Genomic DNA, 16213 nt, shown 5'->3' with positions numbered 1-16213 from the left:
CTTGTTGGACGACTCGTAAAAAGCATAGAAAAAGAACTCGTGATTCTGCCGTCGAGCGCTGCAGGTATTACATGCAGCGACGCAGAAGAATGGAGAATAAATAAATTGCATTGAAGCAGGAAGGAGAAAGTGTTGTTTTCGGGATCGGACGTGTTCTGCAGGGGTGCTGAGCGTTTTGGGTGGAGCAGTTCGTAGGATGTTAATACTTGGATGAAGTGAAGTGACCCTCTAGTTTGCCAGCGGTCGCGAGGTTTCTTGTCGTCATGGGAGGAGCTGTGTCTGAGCTGCGTGGCGAGATCCACACCCACGTGTTGATCGTGCAGCACTATCCGACGTTCCTGGAGCCGGTGCTAGCTGGTACGTCATCTTTGCTTGCGACGGACACCGCTGGTTCTAGTAACCGGCTTCGATGCTTGTTGCAGCGGTGCAGTACTTCCTCCATACTGCTGAGCTCGGTGAAGGCACCAACCGTGCGAATCCACTTGAAGAGATCTCGATGGACGTTGTCATCACAGACAAACAAGTGTATGAAGAGGCTTCGACCGAAGTGGAGGTGCTGTCGGAGAACCCAGCCGTCACGGAAGCCCTGCTGCATGCTGTGCGCAACTATCGTCAGCTGGAGCTCTCGCCCGACATTGACACTTTTAAGCGATGGTATGATCCTCCGTGGCGCAACAATAAGCCTTTCCCGACGTTTGTAGTCGTCCCACCGGATGAAGTCCCGCGTTTTAGAATTGCAGTGCTCCGAACGAGCATTCGCTGCCTCCGCCTGATGATGCTCTGCCACGATGGCAAGCGGCAGCTCGAGGAATCGGGCGGGCCTGCTGTGCTGAACCAGGCAGTGCTGGAAAATCCGCTGGATGACTTCGTGAAAAATGACGTCAAGGCCATCTTCTCCGCTGTTTACGGCGGAGATAACGCAGTCCGGCGTATCGTGATCAGCAATGTGCCTATCGTCGTTGAGATGATGAAGGAAAATCACGACAGTGCCTTTGTTCAGCTCGCAGGTATCCGACGGATATGTTCACTACTCGCAGACGTCCAGGCTCGCCAATACTCACCGTCCCAATCTCCCACGCGCATCGCGAATCCAGGAAATCAATCAGATAAGCAGGAAAAAAGCAAGGCAATTGATCCAGTAGAAGTCGAACGGCTGGCACTGTTCGCAGAGCTGGATACGTTTGCTGTCGTCACGCTGGTCACGGAAACGCTGAACCGGTTCGACGTCGACAAGTATTTGAGCTTGTACGTTCACGCGTGTCGCTTTTTCTCTTTCGTAGCCATCGAAGGTAAGCCGTTGAAAGTATCTCACACCAAGCTTCTTGCGGTCGCTCAATCGTTGTCTGCAATCGTGTGATCTGGCTCAGAGCGAAACGCGAAACTGGTGGGTCAAACGGGAGGCATCGATGGCTCCATTCGCTTGCTGTTTAAAGCACGTGAGATGCAACGTGAGAAAAAGGCCGATGAAAAAGCTGAAGCAGATCGGTTAGTGAAGATAGCACAATCGTCCGAGTCCGCCGAGTGGCTAGGACTACTCACGCAGTCCAAGAAAGTCCCTCCGCCACCACCTGTCGACGCGTCAGGGCAAGCCACATCCATCGCGTCGCTGGCTGTTGTAGACTTCACGCCCACGGAGATCGGGCAGCAAGCGCTGTGGGCGTTGGACTTGCTTGCCACTCTTGACTTCAACGTGTCCATGATGAAGCTGCATAGACTTAAATACTTGCTGGAAGAGATCCGATTAGACCCTGATGGGAAAGAGCTTGGTGCGGTGTTAATCCTTACTCGGAGATTGCGACTCATTCGGTGGGATCAAGTTGGTGCACCGTCACCTGAGAAACCAAAGCGCAAAGCGGACGCATAAATAACGTTAACAATTCAGAAACTATGTGAGATTTTTGTTAACAGGGTGTAGCACACCACAGCACAGGTGAAGCGAGGTCCGCAAGTCTCCAGGGTCTACGACGAAAGAGCCGACACGGCCGCAAGTGCTTCTTTATCCGCAGCCGTCAACTCCGGCATGATCGCCTGGAGGACGCTAGCGTTGGCCGTAATATTCTGCAAAGCCTGAGGAATAGCGCCCTAGAAAAGAAGAAACGAGTCCGGTAAAATTTAATCGAAATTCCATGCAATATCATAGTGCTTACCTTCAGGTCAACCTCATTGAGAGGGTCAAAGTAGGCCTCGAATTCTTCCTCCGGTTCTTCGCCATCATTAGCCGGCGCACCACCGTCGGCATTCAAGCGATCCGACAAAAGTTCGTAGTCCTCTGTAGATACAAATGTTAGTAGAGCGCACGACAACAACAAAAATGATACCATACTGCGCTAATCGCGAACACTCACCCGCAGGAGCAAACACAGAGGAAGCCGCGCCACCACCGGAGATAGCCTCGTCATCACCTTCGCCATCCGACGAGTCATCATCCGACGATTCCCACTCCTCCTCGTCCTCCGCCAAGTTCGACATCGTCTTAGCAAGAATGACAACAAACTTCGTCAAGAAATGCACAGTAGTGTACTGGGTCTTGCCGCTCGCAGGGGTGCTTCGGGCCTTGGACCGAGTCTGGATGCCGTGCGATCCAGACGCACCCGTGTCCTCCGAGTCCACCGCACTTCCAGTCACAGTGATGGAATTGATTCGAGGGTCATTCCACTCGACGACCTTCAACAGAGCACTCATGGTCACCTTGATGCAGTAAAGTCCATAGAAGTCCTGCTGCTTTTCGATCCAAGTGCGGAACACGAAAGTCAGCATGTTCGGGGCCTGAGCCTGGCCTGCCGGTGCAGCCGGAGGTGGCAGCTGCTCCAACACGTTCAGAATCTCAGGACCATGGGAGTGAACAAGTCGAGCGAACACCATGCACAAAGATTGCACCAGCGACGGGAGCTCCGTTGCAGCAAGTCGAGCGCAGACAGCACTGAGAATTGACTGTACGGTGGCCGTTGGCAGGCTTGGGCCCAGTTTCAGCAGGATCTGGGTAATCAAACCGCCAACGCAGGTCGCGCTCGCGTCAGAGACAGCAGGCGACAGCAGCTTCGCGGAGACAGACAGGGTCGTGTCGATACCGTTGCTTCCAGCCGACGTGGTGTATGCCGCCAGCGGGTCGACCGCAAACATCACAAGCCACTTCAAGCACTCGGAGCCGGCGTTGAGCACCTTCTCGTCCTCGACAGCACCAAGCACAGTAACAAGCGGCTCGAACGTCTGCTGAACAACCTGAGCGCCGAGTTGCTGGGTGGCAAGGTCAGCACCGCCGCTCGACAAAGTATCACTTGAAGCGAAGGAGTGGCGCAGCAAAGTCTTCAAAATAGTAAGCGCACTGCCAGCAGTGTAGATGCCATTTCCAGCACCTTCAAGGTCCGACACACTCTGAATGAGCATCGAGCGAACAACAGGCAAGACCTGCTCGTGGAGCTTAGCCGTAATAGCAGCGTTGTCCAGCTGAAGAAGAGCTCCAAACGCACCGTCGATCAACTCGGAAATCAAGGGGTCGTTCAAGTTCTGGCCCCAGTGGTGCAAGAAGCACGCCACAACTCGGTGGGCCGACTCAAGCGCGAGGACTTCCGACTCCTGGAGAACCACGACCAGCGTCTCGAGAGCAATGTGAAGCGTCTCGTGCGTCGACTGCTCTGCAAGACTTGTCAGTCGGTCGATGATAACAGCGTTGGCCTCCTGAAGGTGTGCCTTGCCCGTGTCATTTCGAATAATGGCGCCAATAGCTCGGCAAGCATACATGCGAACGGGCAGGACCTGGCCCTGCTCAAGACCCGAAATGGCCACCTGAAGGAACGCATCCAGCATCTCCTGGTTCATACCCTTAGCAAGACGGCTAGCGCACCACAGAGCTCTCGCACGCAGATAGATCTCCTGGCTGCTTGCGTTCATCACCTTAAACAAAGTCTGCAGGAAAGCGGAAAGGTCCAGCAGCTGGGAGATATCAGCGGCGTTCTTGCTGATGGCATCAAGTGTCGACGTCGCCAAGCTTCCCACGACCAGCAGAGCTGCTTCCTGAAGACGCCAGTTGTTCGGGTTCTCCGCCTTCAGGCGTCTCTGAGCCGCGTCAAGAGCAGCCACCACCGCCTTGCGTCCAAGCACCGCCTCCAACTCCGAGAGGAGGTCCGTCGCCGCGTTGCGGACGTTAAACGCGAGGCTCTCGTCGTCCTCGTCCGCGACGTACTTGTTGGGGTCCTCCTGCCAGGACTCCATCTGGCTCACCGTGATCTGCATGTACCCGATCATGACGAAAACAAAGTCGGCCAGTCCTCCGACGATCAACTGGCGGGTCTTCTTGGTCGGCGCCTGGATCGCGCCGCGCACGAACTCAAAGGCAGCGACGATCATGGCACTCCGGCCAATGAGCGCGCCCTCTCCGTCGCTGTCGTACCCCTCCTCCTCCTCGGCGGCGCTCAGCACCACGTCACGCTCATAGGCGTCAGCGTCGTTGAGCATGAGGCCGTAGACCTGGGGCATGATCTGCGGCATGAGGTCCGTCATCTCCTTGGGCCACTCGCGCACGAAGCTCGCGAGCGTGGCCAGGATCTGGATCTTGATGGAGTAGTCCTTGACGCTCTGCGCGGGCGCCGCGAGCTGCTCCAGGAAGAGCGCGATCCAGTGCGTCGTGTTCTCGTGTAGCAGTTGGCGCGCCGCGGCGTTGCCCACCTGCGCCTCCATGCCCACCATGAGCAGGCTGCTCTGCACGATGCGGGCGATGCGCGAGCGCGTGCCCGCCGGGAACTCGCTCGAGAGCACGAACACGCGGCGCAGGTGCGGGAAGACGGAGGCCACGAGCTCGCAGCAGTTGTCGCTCGAGAAGTGGCCGCCCGCCAGCGACAGGAAGCGCACGGCGAAGTCGATGCGCAGCTTGTCCTGGCCCGAGATCATGGCCATGACGGCCGGCAGGATCTCGGCCCACTGGTCGGGCCAGTCGCGCTCGAAGATGGCCGTGAGGATCAGGCACAGCGCCGTCTGCAGCTTGCTGCCTGCGAAGAGCTCCAGCCGCTGCTGCAGCGCCAGCACGAGCGCCTGCTTCACCTGCGCCTTCTCCTGCTCGGGCACCACGTAGGGCGGCGCGGCGGCGGCCTCGTCCTCCTCGCTGGCCGCCCAGTGGGACGTCACGAGCTTCTTGAGCAGCAGCGCCGCCAGCTGCCGCTGCGCCTCGGACGCCTCCGCCGAGAAGAGGAACTCGCCCAGCTGCAGCGCGAAGCCCGGCGTGCGCAGCAGCGCCGTGAGCTGCGCTTCGCTCTGCGCGCGCACGTCCGTGGCCGCCGACAGGCTGCCCTCCAGTAGCTGCACCAGCTCCATCACTTGCGTCTTGCTCTCGGTTCCCGCGCTTTTTTGGTTGTGAGCGTCAAGAGTGATGGTCGTGAAGCCAAGTGAGGGGAGCATAGTGAAACCGAGTCAAGTTATCCAAATCACGAAGTGGACACAGACAGGCCGAAAAAACTCCTTAGCTTCGAAGCATGAATATTCTAGTAGGCGTTCGGCTGGCAGATTTCTTGAAAGCGGGCTTCAACCGCTCCTTGTATCCGATTGCACACAAGATCAACACATTTGTCATGGAACCGAACTCGATTTCTGTATTCTTCGCTCAGCCCTGAAAACAATTTGTCAAAGTTCTCGTATTCGGCTTCGAGTGCAGCTCTCACGGGTATTCACTCTTGGTCCTGAATTTCCTTTCTGGCGCTTCGCTTCTCTTCATCGAAAAAAATGAGCTCTGCTTGGATGTGTCATCAAAAGTACATTGGGGTCGATGAGTGTGAGTGGAACGTAAAATATCAGCACTTATCAGCTGGTTGATTTCCTGCATCAGTCGCGGACGATCTCTGGGATACGATGCTTCAGTCTCCAGTGAAACATCCTCTCCGTTGTTAGAACCCATGGAGGTTGTGATTGCAGGGAAACCTACACATTCGCTGGAAAACAGACTCAGCCAGATCGCCTAGTGTGGTGCTTTCGCCGAGAATTTACTCCAGCATGTCATTTTCCCAAGATGCCTCCTGCATGCGTTTCAGACACAACCTCTGCAATGTGCCGTCAGGGAGTTCCATGGTCCGCTTACTGTAAGCCAAGTACTCAATAAAGTCACGAAGCGGATACGCCATTGGGACAACGGCAGACTTGACGGCAGTCAGTGCGTGCGCTCTTGCTTCACTTATCGGTCTCTCCCACGCTAGATGGCATCGAGACGCAATTATTTCGCATGGCACTCGGTTCTCCGTTTCCCCAATTCTTCATTGTTAGGTCGACACGCTTGCGTTCAACTACCCATCCTCGAAGTAGTTCTTTATACGTGCAAAGATCACGGAGTAGACTTTGCCGTTCTACGTATTTTGGCACATTCCATGTTCTTTTGCATCCAGAAATGACAGGTACGTTTTGTGACGGTCCAAAAGTGTCTGCAGTGCTTGCGGGTGGCCTGACGACCTCTGACACAAAAGCATTGCTGCCTTTGTCAAGTTCTCTTCGGAATCGGGCGCCCCCATCGATCCTTGAGTGTCTGCCGCCGTTCTTCGTCTGTCGCACTACAATTCGAGTCACACGACTTATGCATGTAGGAGCTGTGAGAGACAGAAGACAAAAGGCGAAGCTGAGCCACCCTTTTGTGTGCTTTATTTTCATGCTTGCAGGAGTTCGTCGAGGTAGACGCTGTCAAAGTCTGGGGGTGAGACGTCATCGACTTCGTTTTACAGCTTGCTTTTGTCTAGGGACTTGGCTGTCAACCCCCAGCGATATAGAAACGGGCGATGGAGCGGTGGATGCTGCGCAGTTGGTAGATGAAGAAGAACTTGCAGGAAATCGACGCACTGCAGCGGAAGATGAGGGCGACAGTAGTGATCACCTTCTTGAAATCTATGGTAAAACATACTCAAGTGTGAGGCGAAATAGACCATTTTGAGAGTTGTCGAAGTGCTTTCCTTCAGACTGGTATAAACAGTTGGCGTCGAGAACGACTTGAACCGTTTTGAAAATGGCGATAATGTCGTCTAAAACGTGCATATTTACCCAAGTCAATGAAATGAATTCGGCGCGACCTTGTAGATCATTCAACTTGATGTTGGCTTCTGCATTCAGCTAGACGTCGGCAAAGTTGGCTCGGTCGGTTAGGTAGACCTTCGTGGCTCCACACAGTCCAGCACGAATGGACGGGAGAACTGTGCCACAGCCCAATTCTATCGCGACAAAGCCGATCTACTTCGGGGGCGATAAACCGAGATAATAAGAGAGCTGCCGGCCACACGAACAGTCCGTAGTGCTTGTCATTATCTTCAGCAGCTGCGTCAAGGTCTCGAATGAGCTCAACAAGGCGCACTTCGACAACCGAAGCCTCAGCAACGCGTGCCCGCTTTAGTTCTGGTTCTTCAGGCTCCACAGATCGCTCGTCAATTCGGTGCGTTGCAAATTTACCATATATCTGATAAGAGTTTGTGCACCAGTAAAGGTATGATGCGTGCATCCCCAGACACATTCCTTGCTGTATTACCATCTACCCACGGCACTTCCTCTCTTTCGTACTGGTAGTATTACTAGTACTACTACACCTTTGCCCGTCCAAGTTCGCGGTAGTGTAAAGCAACATGGAATGGGAGCAAAAATTTGGACATAAAATTGAAAAAAACATTTTCTCAAATTTTGGCTTGTACTCCAAAGTGAATTTAGTCCACAGCTAAGTCCCGTACTTCATGGGCTCGCCGCGGATAGCGGCCGCCACGGACAGCGCACAGTGGCGAGCCATTTTATTGACCAGGCGGAGATCCATGCATGGCATCGCATGCTCGGCTGTCTTCTCGAGTAGCTGCATTCGCAGCTCGGTCTTCTGACCGTAAGGAACGTTCATCATCTCCTCGTGGCTGAGCGCAAGGTAATCCTTAATGCGTGCTTTCAAGGCGCTGAAGCAGCCTGTCAGTTGTACATGTACTGTACAGTAGTCTACCAGCGCGCTCTCCATCGCTGGTGTGCATTTAGTCGTGGAAGCACGCGCCCCGCCTCTCTTCATCAGCTCTGGTGTCCCCCGCTCGACAATATTACGTGCAGTAGTGGGAGGAATACCATTGTGGTGCGCTACTAGCATCCAGTCGCCGCCGTCTCGGTGAGCATCAAGGACGCGCGCGCGAGCGGCGAGCGTGTGTTTCGGCTCGTTTGGTATGCTGCCGTTCGAATACTGGGTCGCTCCTGAAAACCCAAATTGCTAGTACCAAATTTAGTGCATAGCTTGGGCGGTTTTGCTCTTACCAAATCTGCGTTGTCTCCTGAAAACCCAATTGCGTACTTCCCACTCGCGGTCCAAGGACACAATGATCGCTCCCGCATTGCTGCTTCTCTCCATCATTCAGCGCCGCCGCCGGTCTCACCGCCGCCAGTCGTATCGCTCGACGCTAGAGCGTCGCCGTCGACGCGAGCGCGACCATCGCATTGCTCGTATTGCACTTCAGACGCCAGCAACTTCGTCTTTCTCCGTGCTGTTTGGCTCTGGTGACGATCCAGCGTTGATCACTGTCACGGGATTAGACCACCCCGCGTTTCACTACGTGCTACAGCATTTTTAGGTGCTCTACAAACGATTTACTCCCTACGGACCGGCTGGCTCAGCAATTGCATCGCTAAGTGGCTCAAGGCATGGTCGGCCTCGAAGCTTGGACGCATATCAATGCCTCGCCCTCGTATTGGCATGGACACGGACAAGAGGCTCTGAATTTACTCTATGCATGATGTTTGGTATAACAGCATCCGTCTGCTCCTTGTTCGTTCGGTTTGGTCGAAGAATTTTAATCCGCGTACTTGCTTCGGATCAGCGTGCTGCTATCAAGATGCCTAGTCTACCCGATGTTCGGCGTTATCAACAAGCAATCCACAGAAAGTATCCCCAGTTGAACGACGTATTCGGAGTCGCCGATGGTCTCAAACTATATCTACAGCAGAGCGGTGATTGCATCTTGCAAAACATGTTCTACAACGGCTGGAAGCATGACCACTACGTCGGAAATGTATTTGTCTTTGTCCCCGATGGAACGATTGCAGCGTGCGCGCTAAATGCGCCTGGGTCGCTTCATGATTCTCAGATATCTGAGTGGGGTGGCATATACCACAAGCTTCAGAGCATCTATGAGCAGGAAAGTTTGCATTGTGCTCCCGCGTAACGGTGTCCCATTCATCTCGCCCAATTGGCTTGTAGTGGTCAATAAGATCGAGAAGATCACGGACTTCAGCTGGCGAGAAGCCAGCACCACGGGTCGCAGTTGTCGCTGTGCGGCGACGTCTTCCACGGCGGCCCTCACTTCTTGTCGATGCAGTTGCAGGCGGTGCTGAGTCAGGCGCTTGTTGATCAGATGCTGGTGGAGTGCTAGTAGTAGTATGGGCTGTTGGTGGCGAGGCATTACCGATCGGAGCTTCTGCGAGCGAAACTTCTGGCGGCGACACTTGCGATAAAGCGAAATCGAAGCTAGCTGCAGGCGTGGGAACAGGAGTAGACGCTTGAGTCGCTGCAGACGGTGTTTGTTTCGTTAACGGGAAGTCATAGCTAGGGGGCGGCGGCGCATCATCACTAGATGAGTTAGGCAAGACCATGCTGAACCAAGTTCGAGAATGAAAGGCATTTGACATGCGTATCTTTGACGCATGGTACGGGCACCCAATTTGAACGCCCGTGACACGACCCCGTACAAATCGACCCTCCTTGGGCCAAAATGGTACGATCAGCAAGCACGCGACGAACCTTCTACGTCTGGTTTAGTACACGCAAAATGGGTTTTGAGTTTTCAGGAGCGACCCACTCACCACCAATTTGCCCTGTACTAAATCCACCTTGGAGTAAACCCAATTTTCAGTATTTTTTCTCTAAATATAGCAGTTACTTCAACTACTTCATACGACATTGCTTTACACTACGGCGAACTTGGACGGGCAAAGGTGTAGAAGTAGTGCAGGTTTTTGTCTGTCACCCACGCTCGGTAGCGCCTAGCCATAGCCAGGTAAGCCTTTTGCTCTTGAGTAGTCGTTTGTTGCTTTGTCGCTTGAAAGAACGACTTCGGTCCAAGCTTACTCTCGTAGTATAGCGCTTTGAACGTGCTTGCGTCGGCCTTCTGCACATACCAAAACCCGTAGAGACGGACCACTTCCAGTTGTTTCGCCATTTTAACGGGATCTGCAGTCTCTCGCACCGCGGCTTCAAGCTCTTGAGGCGACACTTTTAGTTTACGCGCTACTTTAAACGTGAGAATCAAAGTTTTGTATACCAACTTGGTGCCAAGTTTCTTGGCAAGTTGCGCGACTCCATCGAGAAGGCCTCTATCTTCAGTGACCAGTATCGCCCCATTTGTGTTCGCTCCACCACCATCAGTGCGCCTTAGTTGTCGTTTGGGTTCTCCAATCGGAGTAGCAGAGAGCGCACGAACTTGATCTCCGAAGGTCATCGGCTTCAACTCGGGCGTCTCGTTTAGCTCGGAATTTGCACTCCATGCCGATACCGTCGCTGTATCCAGCAGCGTCGCTAAAGCAACAATTAGAACCCAGAGCAGAAATCTCATGGCGGGCTCTGTTTTCAGGCGTTACGTTCCGGAGGGGTCTTGAGTACGGTGATGCAAAATGAGAAGTGATGAACGAAGAGTTTGCGGGCGAATCTGTCCTCGAGCAGGCCTTCTTTGCCTGCCCCTCAGGGTTAAAAGAAGCGATTTGAGAGGGGATTAGAGATACTGTACATAGATTGATCGATTTGCTGTACTATTTAATAGCACTTAGCAAATCATGCAAAAACGATATGACGGGAAAGAACAGGGTGAGAACGGGACACATATTACTGAAAATAATGAAGTATCGCAATCCCCCATCCGAGCACTCCCCAGCATCTGAGTAATAAAAAAATACTGAATTACCTAGTTAGCGCGTCCTCCCAACATGTATTTCGAAGTAGTACTCAGCATCCATTCATTCCGTTTAGTCAAAATCAAGGCCCGAAATCCGATAAAATATATAGACCCGAATTGTTGGACCTCCGCTTTAGCAAGAAGACTGTGGAAACTTCCCACTGGGGCCGATGGGAAATGCTTCCCGAGGTTCCCGAAGCTAGCTGACCAGGACCCAAGTGTGAAGAAGGGCGCCTTAATTGCCGTTTTCCCTTAACCACTCCAAACCACAAACCACGAGAAAAAGTAACCCTTAAACTGCACATGCAGTTTAATTATACTTAGTGTTTGAATGTTAGGTAAAGGGCTAGGAGAGGGTACGGGGGGCCATTGAAACTGCTCTCCGATTACCAGTTCTCCCTTATAATGCTGCATACAACCGCATTACACGTGTGAGGAAAGGGACGAAGCGGATCTCGAACAGAACGTGAGCACGGTTGCAACACTGCTTTTCCAAATATCGGAAATTGAAACTTACCATACAAGCATACACACAGGTGGGGTGTCACCTCTACAATCAAACGCAATCACTAGTGCTGAGCACTGAATTTTGCACGATACAAAATCTAAGTCAAGTATTAAATACAAATAGATGGCCAGCATTTCAGCAGTAAGTATTCAGCGTGAAACGGAGCGGTTGCCAGCTCTTTCATGATGTTCCTTGAGATGTGTGTGAGCGTATACAAAGTGACCAGGATGCAACGGCAGATGAGCACGAGAGTAGACAGGCAGAACGTCAAAGGCATTTCATACATCTGCTTAGTCAAAGGTAAACATTTTGAGAGTGGTAGACTGGGAACACTAGTTTTGGTCACATGTTTTTGACTACCTACGTCTTGCATCCGGCCAACGTATATCGTACAGTATACGAGGCGGCAGATAAGAACAGTTTTAAAACGGAGCGGTAGCCGGCAAGCGCACCTGAAATGCGAGCGCAGGAAATGGAGCTGCGCTGCACGGGTAACGGCGCTGCATTCTCGGACCGCGGCGACATAGATGGGAATAGCTGCGTGTGAATCAGGTAAGAACCGCTCCAGCTTCCATGACAAAGTGATGATAATGGCTCGCGCTGACGTCCCATTTTGGCTAGGCCTGCATTGCAAATACGGCGTCAACTCGTGGACGTGTTGCCCACACGCGGTCGCTTTCGGCAGACGTCCCCGGGGTGCTGGTCAATCTTAAGGATGAGGAGCTCAAGACTTCTACGAGCTGCCCCAAGACGTGACCTGACTTGGCGGCAATGCGGAGGAAGAAGGTTTCCTCCTCCGAGGTATGGACTGTATTCCGGACAGGAAGTGCTCGTGGCTGAACCGCCATGACATCTCATTAGCTGGACTGCGATTTCGACGGCGCCTCACGTCCTAGGCCGCGGAGCCTCTGTGTGGAAGCGCGGTCTCCTTTCAGGTAGACGTGCTCAAGATGCTAGGAGAAGCGCTTCTACGTGCTGCTCACAACGTACGGCCCTGACCTACAGAGATCGGACGGCATGCACGAGTGGCAGTCCACCGTGATGGCGATGAGAGCGACTTCATAATATGAAGTCGCTCTATATTATAGAAGAAGAACGACGGAGAGGAAGGTAAATGGGATGCAGCGTGAAGGGTGTACCTACTCCCAATCACACGTTGTCTTCGCGCACTCATGTTCATTAGGCACAAGCCGTCGCATCACAAGTACAGTACAAGGGTTAGAAAGGATGAAGAATCAATACATGTACATGTACTCTTAGCTTATATTGTCGCACATTTCATTGCATCGTTTAGGAGTTATTGCTGTTAATTGTCAGCGCGAGATGCGTAGCATGTTTCATGTCGTTAGGGAACCTGTGGAACTGTGGTCTCACCCGGGGATGCGGCAAATGTTATTGGAGTGGGTGCTACTGACTCCATGGACTTACTACTACCGCAGAGCTCCACAGGGCCTTCTTTTGACGAGCGTATTAAACCCGACATCATAGCACCGGGAGTGAGAATTTATTCTGCTTGGTGGACTAGAGATTATGCCTACACTATCGCTTCAGGAACGAGTATGACATCACCCCATGTCGCTGGAGCAGCCGCATTGCTGCTCAGCGCAAAGCCCGGGTTAACATACAAGCAGGTTTGGACTGTGCTAACTACCACCTCAACGGATGGAGGTCTCTCTGCTTTTCACGGATCCTGCGGAAACACCTCGAGCTCAACATTTCCAAACAACATTTTCGGCTACGGACGGCTCGATGTTCATCGAGCTGTTGATGCAGCGACAAGCAATTGAATGAACTACAACTCTTAGTGGTCGTGCAAAAGATTAATTACCGATTCACGATTTGTTGCCTCGTGCTAGTGATCATCCGCAATCGCCAGCATGAAAGCTACGATACACTATTACGGCTCGTAGTTGCCGAGCGTGGTGTAGCCCTCGTCACCCTTGGCAGGGTCCCAGAAAAACTCGTAGTCCATGAGTGGGGTGAGTGGCCAGTCGTTCTTGAAGCGCTCGACGAGGTCCGGGTTCGCCATGAACTTGCGAGCAAAGCCCACTAGGTCTGCCGAGCCGCTCCTAAGGACGCCTTCAGCGATGTCTCTCGAGTAGCCCTTGTTGGCGATGACGATCCCCTTGAAGGCGGTCTTGGCGTCAAAGGTAGTAAGCGGGCGGCATTTTCCGTGGTAGTGGGCATCAGCTCCGACACCTTCCCAACCATCGAGAATGGCCAAGTACACCAAGCCGTGCTCCGCGAGACGACCGTACACGTACGTGAACATTTCGACGTTGTCGGAGCTGCCCATACCTCCGTACGGACTGTTCGGAGCCGTGCGTATGCCAATGCGGTCAGCCGGGTACACCGTCTTCACTGCCTCGATGACGTCGTTCAGAAAGCGGTAGCGATTTTCAAACGAACCACCGTAAATGTCGGTGCGCTGGTTCGTGCAGGACTGGAGGAACTGGTCAATCAGATAGCCTCCCGCGGCGTGCACCTCGATGCCATCGAAACCTGCCTCCTTGGCTCGTTCAGCGCACTGGCTCCATTGGTCCACAACCTCGGGGATCTCGTTCAGTGACAACGCACGGGCTCGCTCGTAGCCCACGTGTTCCCCGTTCGCGTTTCGGGTCCTGCCGGTCTCGTACAACGTGGCTGATGACGAGACGACCTCGTAGTTCTCATGGAACGAAGGGTGGGACTGACGCCCCATGTGCCATAGCTGCACGAATATCTTGCCTCCCTTCTTGTGCACGCGGTTGACCACCTCCTTCCACCCCTGGACTTGCTCGTCAGTGTAGAGCGCCGGTGACCCATACCACCCGAAAGCTTGTTCGGAGATGGCACACGCTTCGGTGACAATGAGTCCGGCGCCGGCGCGCTGTTCGTAGTAGGCAGCGTTGCGCTCCAGCGGTGCGTGGGTGCGGATGTCGCTGCGAGCACGGGTAACGGGTCCGTACACGATTCGGTTCTTGAGCTCGAAGTCCTTGCCGAGACGCAGCGGCGTGAAAAGCGTGTAGTCGGCGGTCTTAGCGACCATGGTCTTGGTTTGGTGGTGTTGAGTGTTCGGGAGCTTGGCAATTTCGAAGTGGTTCCTTGCACCGAAGACAAGAAGACTAGCGCTCAGAAGACCCCTAGACGCGGAAGACTATCGATGGCCTGGAAGACCACGACGAGTTCCTGCCTGACCTAATCAAGGCGTTTGCGTCACACACGTTCACGTATGCTCGTGACGAGACCGAAGCAAAGCATTTCCGTGGCTTCCCTCGCTACTGCTAGCTTGGTGTCCTCACTGCACGACGACAGTACTGTACGAAGTCTTTCTGACCTAAACAAGACGTTTGCGTCAGGGAGATCAAGTGTAGCCATCTATTTATTACCTGTGATTATGCTCAGCTAGACTGAGCTAATCACGCTTACGCATGGATCGAGCGGCATAACCTTTTGCGCTGGAAGCTCGCCCGCAAGTTTCCACTTTGCAATTGACTTCTCACTAGTAACCACAGCAAATACCAAGCAACGGCATCACCACTGACCAGCTACTATGGCTCCCGCTGAAAACTATAAGCTTTTCACCCCGCTCCAGTTGGGGAACGACCTCGAGCTGAAGAACCGCGTCGTGTTCGGCCCTGCCACTCGCGCTCGCATCAATCCTGTGAGCCATGCCCCCAGCGAGATAAACGCTATCTACTACGAACAGCGCGCTGGGGCCGGTCTCATCATCTCGGAGGGCTGCGCCATCTCCGAGCAGGGCTTCGGGTGGTACGGGTCACCGGGACTCTTCACGGACGAGCAGGCCGCGGGGTGGAAGGAGGTCGTTGACCGCGTGCACAAGAACGGAGGCAAGATCTTCGTGCAACTATGGCATATGGGCCGGCAGTCGCATCCTTCATTCCATGCGAACAACGAGGTGGTCTCAGCTTCTGCAACAATGCTCGAAGGTGGCAACACTCGTAACGCCGACGGGGAGCGGACGGGTTTCGAGAAAGCTCGAGCGCTGACGCTCAACGAGATCCCCGACGTGGTGGAGCAGTATCGGAAGTGCGCTGAACTTGCCAAGAAGGTGGGCTTCGACGGAGCCGAGGTGCACGCCGGCAGCGGCTATCTTATCGACCAGTTCCTTCAAGCGTGCACGAACCAGCGCACCGACAAGTACGGCGGCTCATTCGAGAACCGCTACCGCCTTCTCGACGAAATCGTGGAGGCCGTGAAAACGGTGTATCCGGCCAACCACATCGGTGTACGGGTGTCTCCCTCCAGCAAGTACGGCGGCATGGGCAGTGCTGATAACGAGGAGATGTTCACGTACGTGTTTCAGCGCTTGTCGGAGCTCGACCTCGGGTACTTGGCGATCCTGGATGGCTACGGCTTTGGCTACTCGGACAAGAGCCGCGTGATGACAGCGCTCGACGCCAAGATGCACTTCAAGGGGATCGTGATGGCCAACTGCAGCTACACGCGGGACACTGCGGAGGGGGTAATCCACAGCGGCGTAGCCGACCTGGTGAGCTTCGTGCGTGGGTTTATGTCGAACCCGGACCTGGTGGAGCGGTTCCGAAACGACTGGCCGCTAAACGACGAGCTGGGCTACGAGTTCTATTGGGACCCTGCGAAGCGCCAAGAGGGCTACATCACGCCACCGGCATACAAGTCGGAGCGGCCCTGTCCGTTGAAGAAGTTTTTGCCTAGCTTTTGAAATGCGCAGCAAGAGTAGGCGGCTCCGAGGAAGCGTCCAGGAGACGATTGCGGGCTGCTACCAGTACTTGAATACATAGGTCGGGGTGTGTTTGCACTGCACATGTTTGTTGTGTACTAGTGAAAACCATGGCAACAGTATATTATTTGACACAAGCTTTGC

At 53.8% G+C, this 16213-nt stretch overlaps 2 protein-coding genes across 3 annotated transcripts; one reads left to right on the top strand and one right to left on the bottom strand.

Annotated features, from left to right (window-relative positions):
* Window positions 1-263: 263 nt before the first annotated feature.
* IUM83_08994 (Armadillo-type fold) lies at window positions 264-1864 on the top strand (the record flags this gene model as incomplete). The annotated part of the gene is made up of 4 exons (XM_067933403.1): window positions 264-357; window positions 423-1007; window positions 1095-1289; window positions 1368-1864. 4 exons carry the CDS (start codon window positions 264-266, stop codon window positions 1862-1864), a joined length of 1371 nt encoding a protein of 456 aa, XP_067781056.1.
* A 95-nt stretch (window positions 1865-1959) lies between these two features.
* Window positions 1960-5304, bottom strand: IUM83_08993 (putative importin; the record flags this gene model as incomplete). Of its 2 annotated transcripts, none has more annotated exons than XM_067933402.1 (3): window positions 1960-2082; window positions 2148-2269; window positions 2346-5304. In XM_067933402.1, the coding sequence occupies 3 exons, from the start codon at window positions 5302-5304 to the stop codon at window positions 1960-1962; spliced, it is 3204 nt and encodes a 1067-aa protein (XP_067781055.1). The 2 variants fall into 2 exon arrangements, with proteins under 2 accessions (XP_067781055.1, XP_067781054.1); XM_067933401.1 differs by having other exon boundaries at window positions 1960-2067.
* Window positions 5305-16213: the final 10909 nt, after the last annotated feature.

Source organism: Phytophthora cinnamomi (genome assembly GCF_018691715.1).
Source record: "Phytophthora cinnamomi strain GKB4 chromosome Unknown Contig120, whole genome shotgun sequence".
Lineage (NCBI taxonomy): Eukaryota > Oomycota > Peronosporomycetes > Peronosporales > Peronosporaceae > Phytophthora > Phytophthora cinnamomi.
The sequence above is the reverse complement of the archived record's forward strand: the minus strand, read 5'-3'. Positions and strand labels throughout refer to the sequence as shown.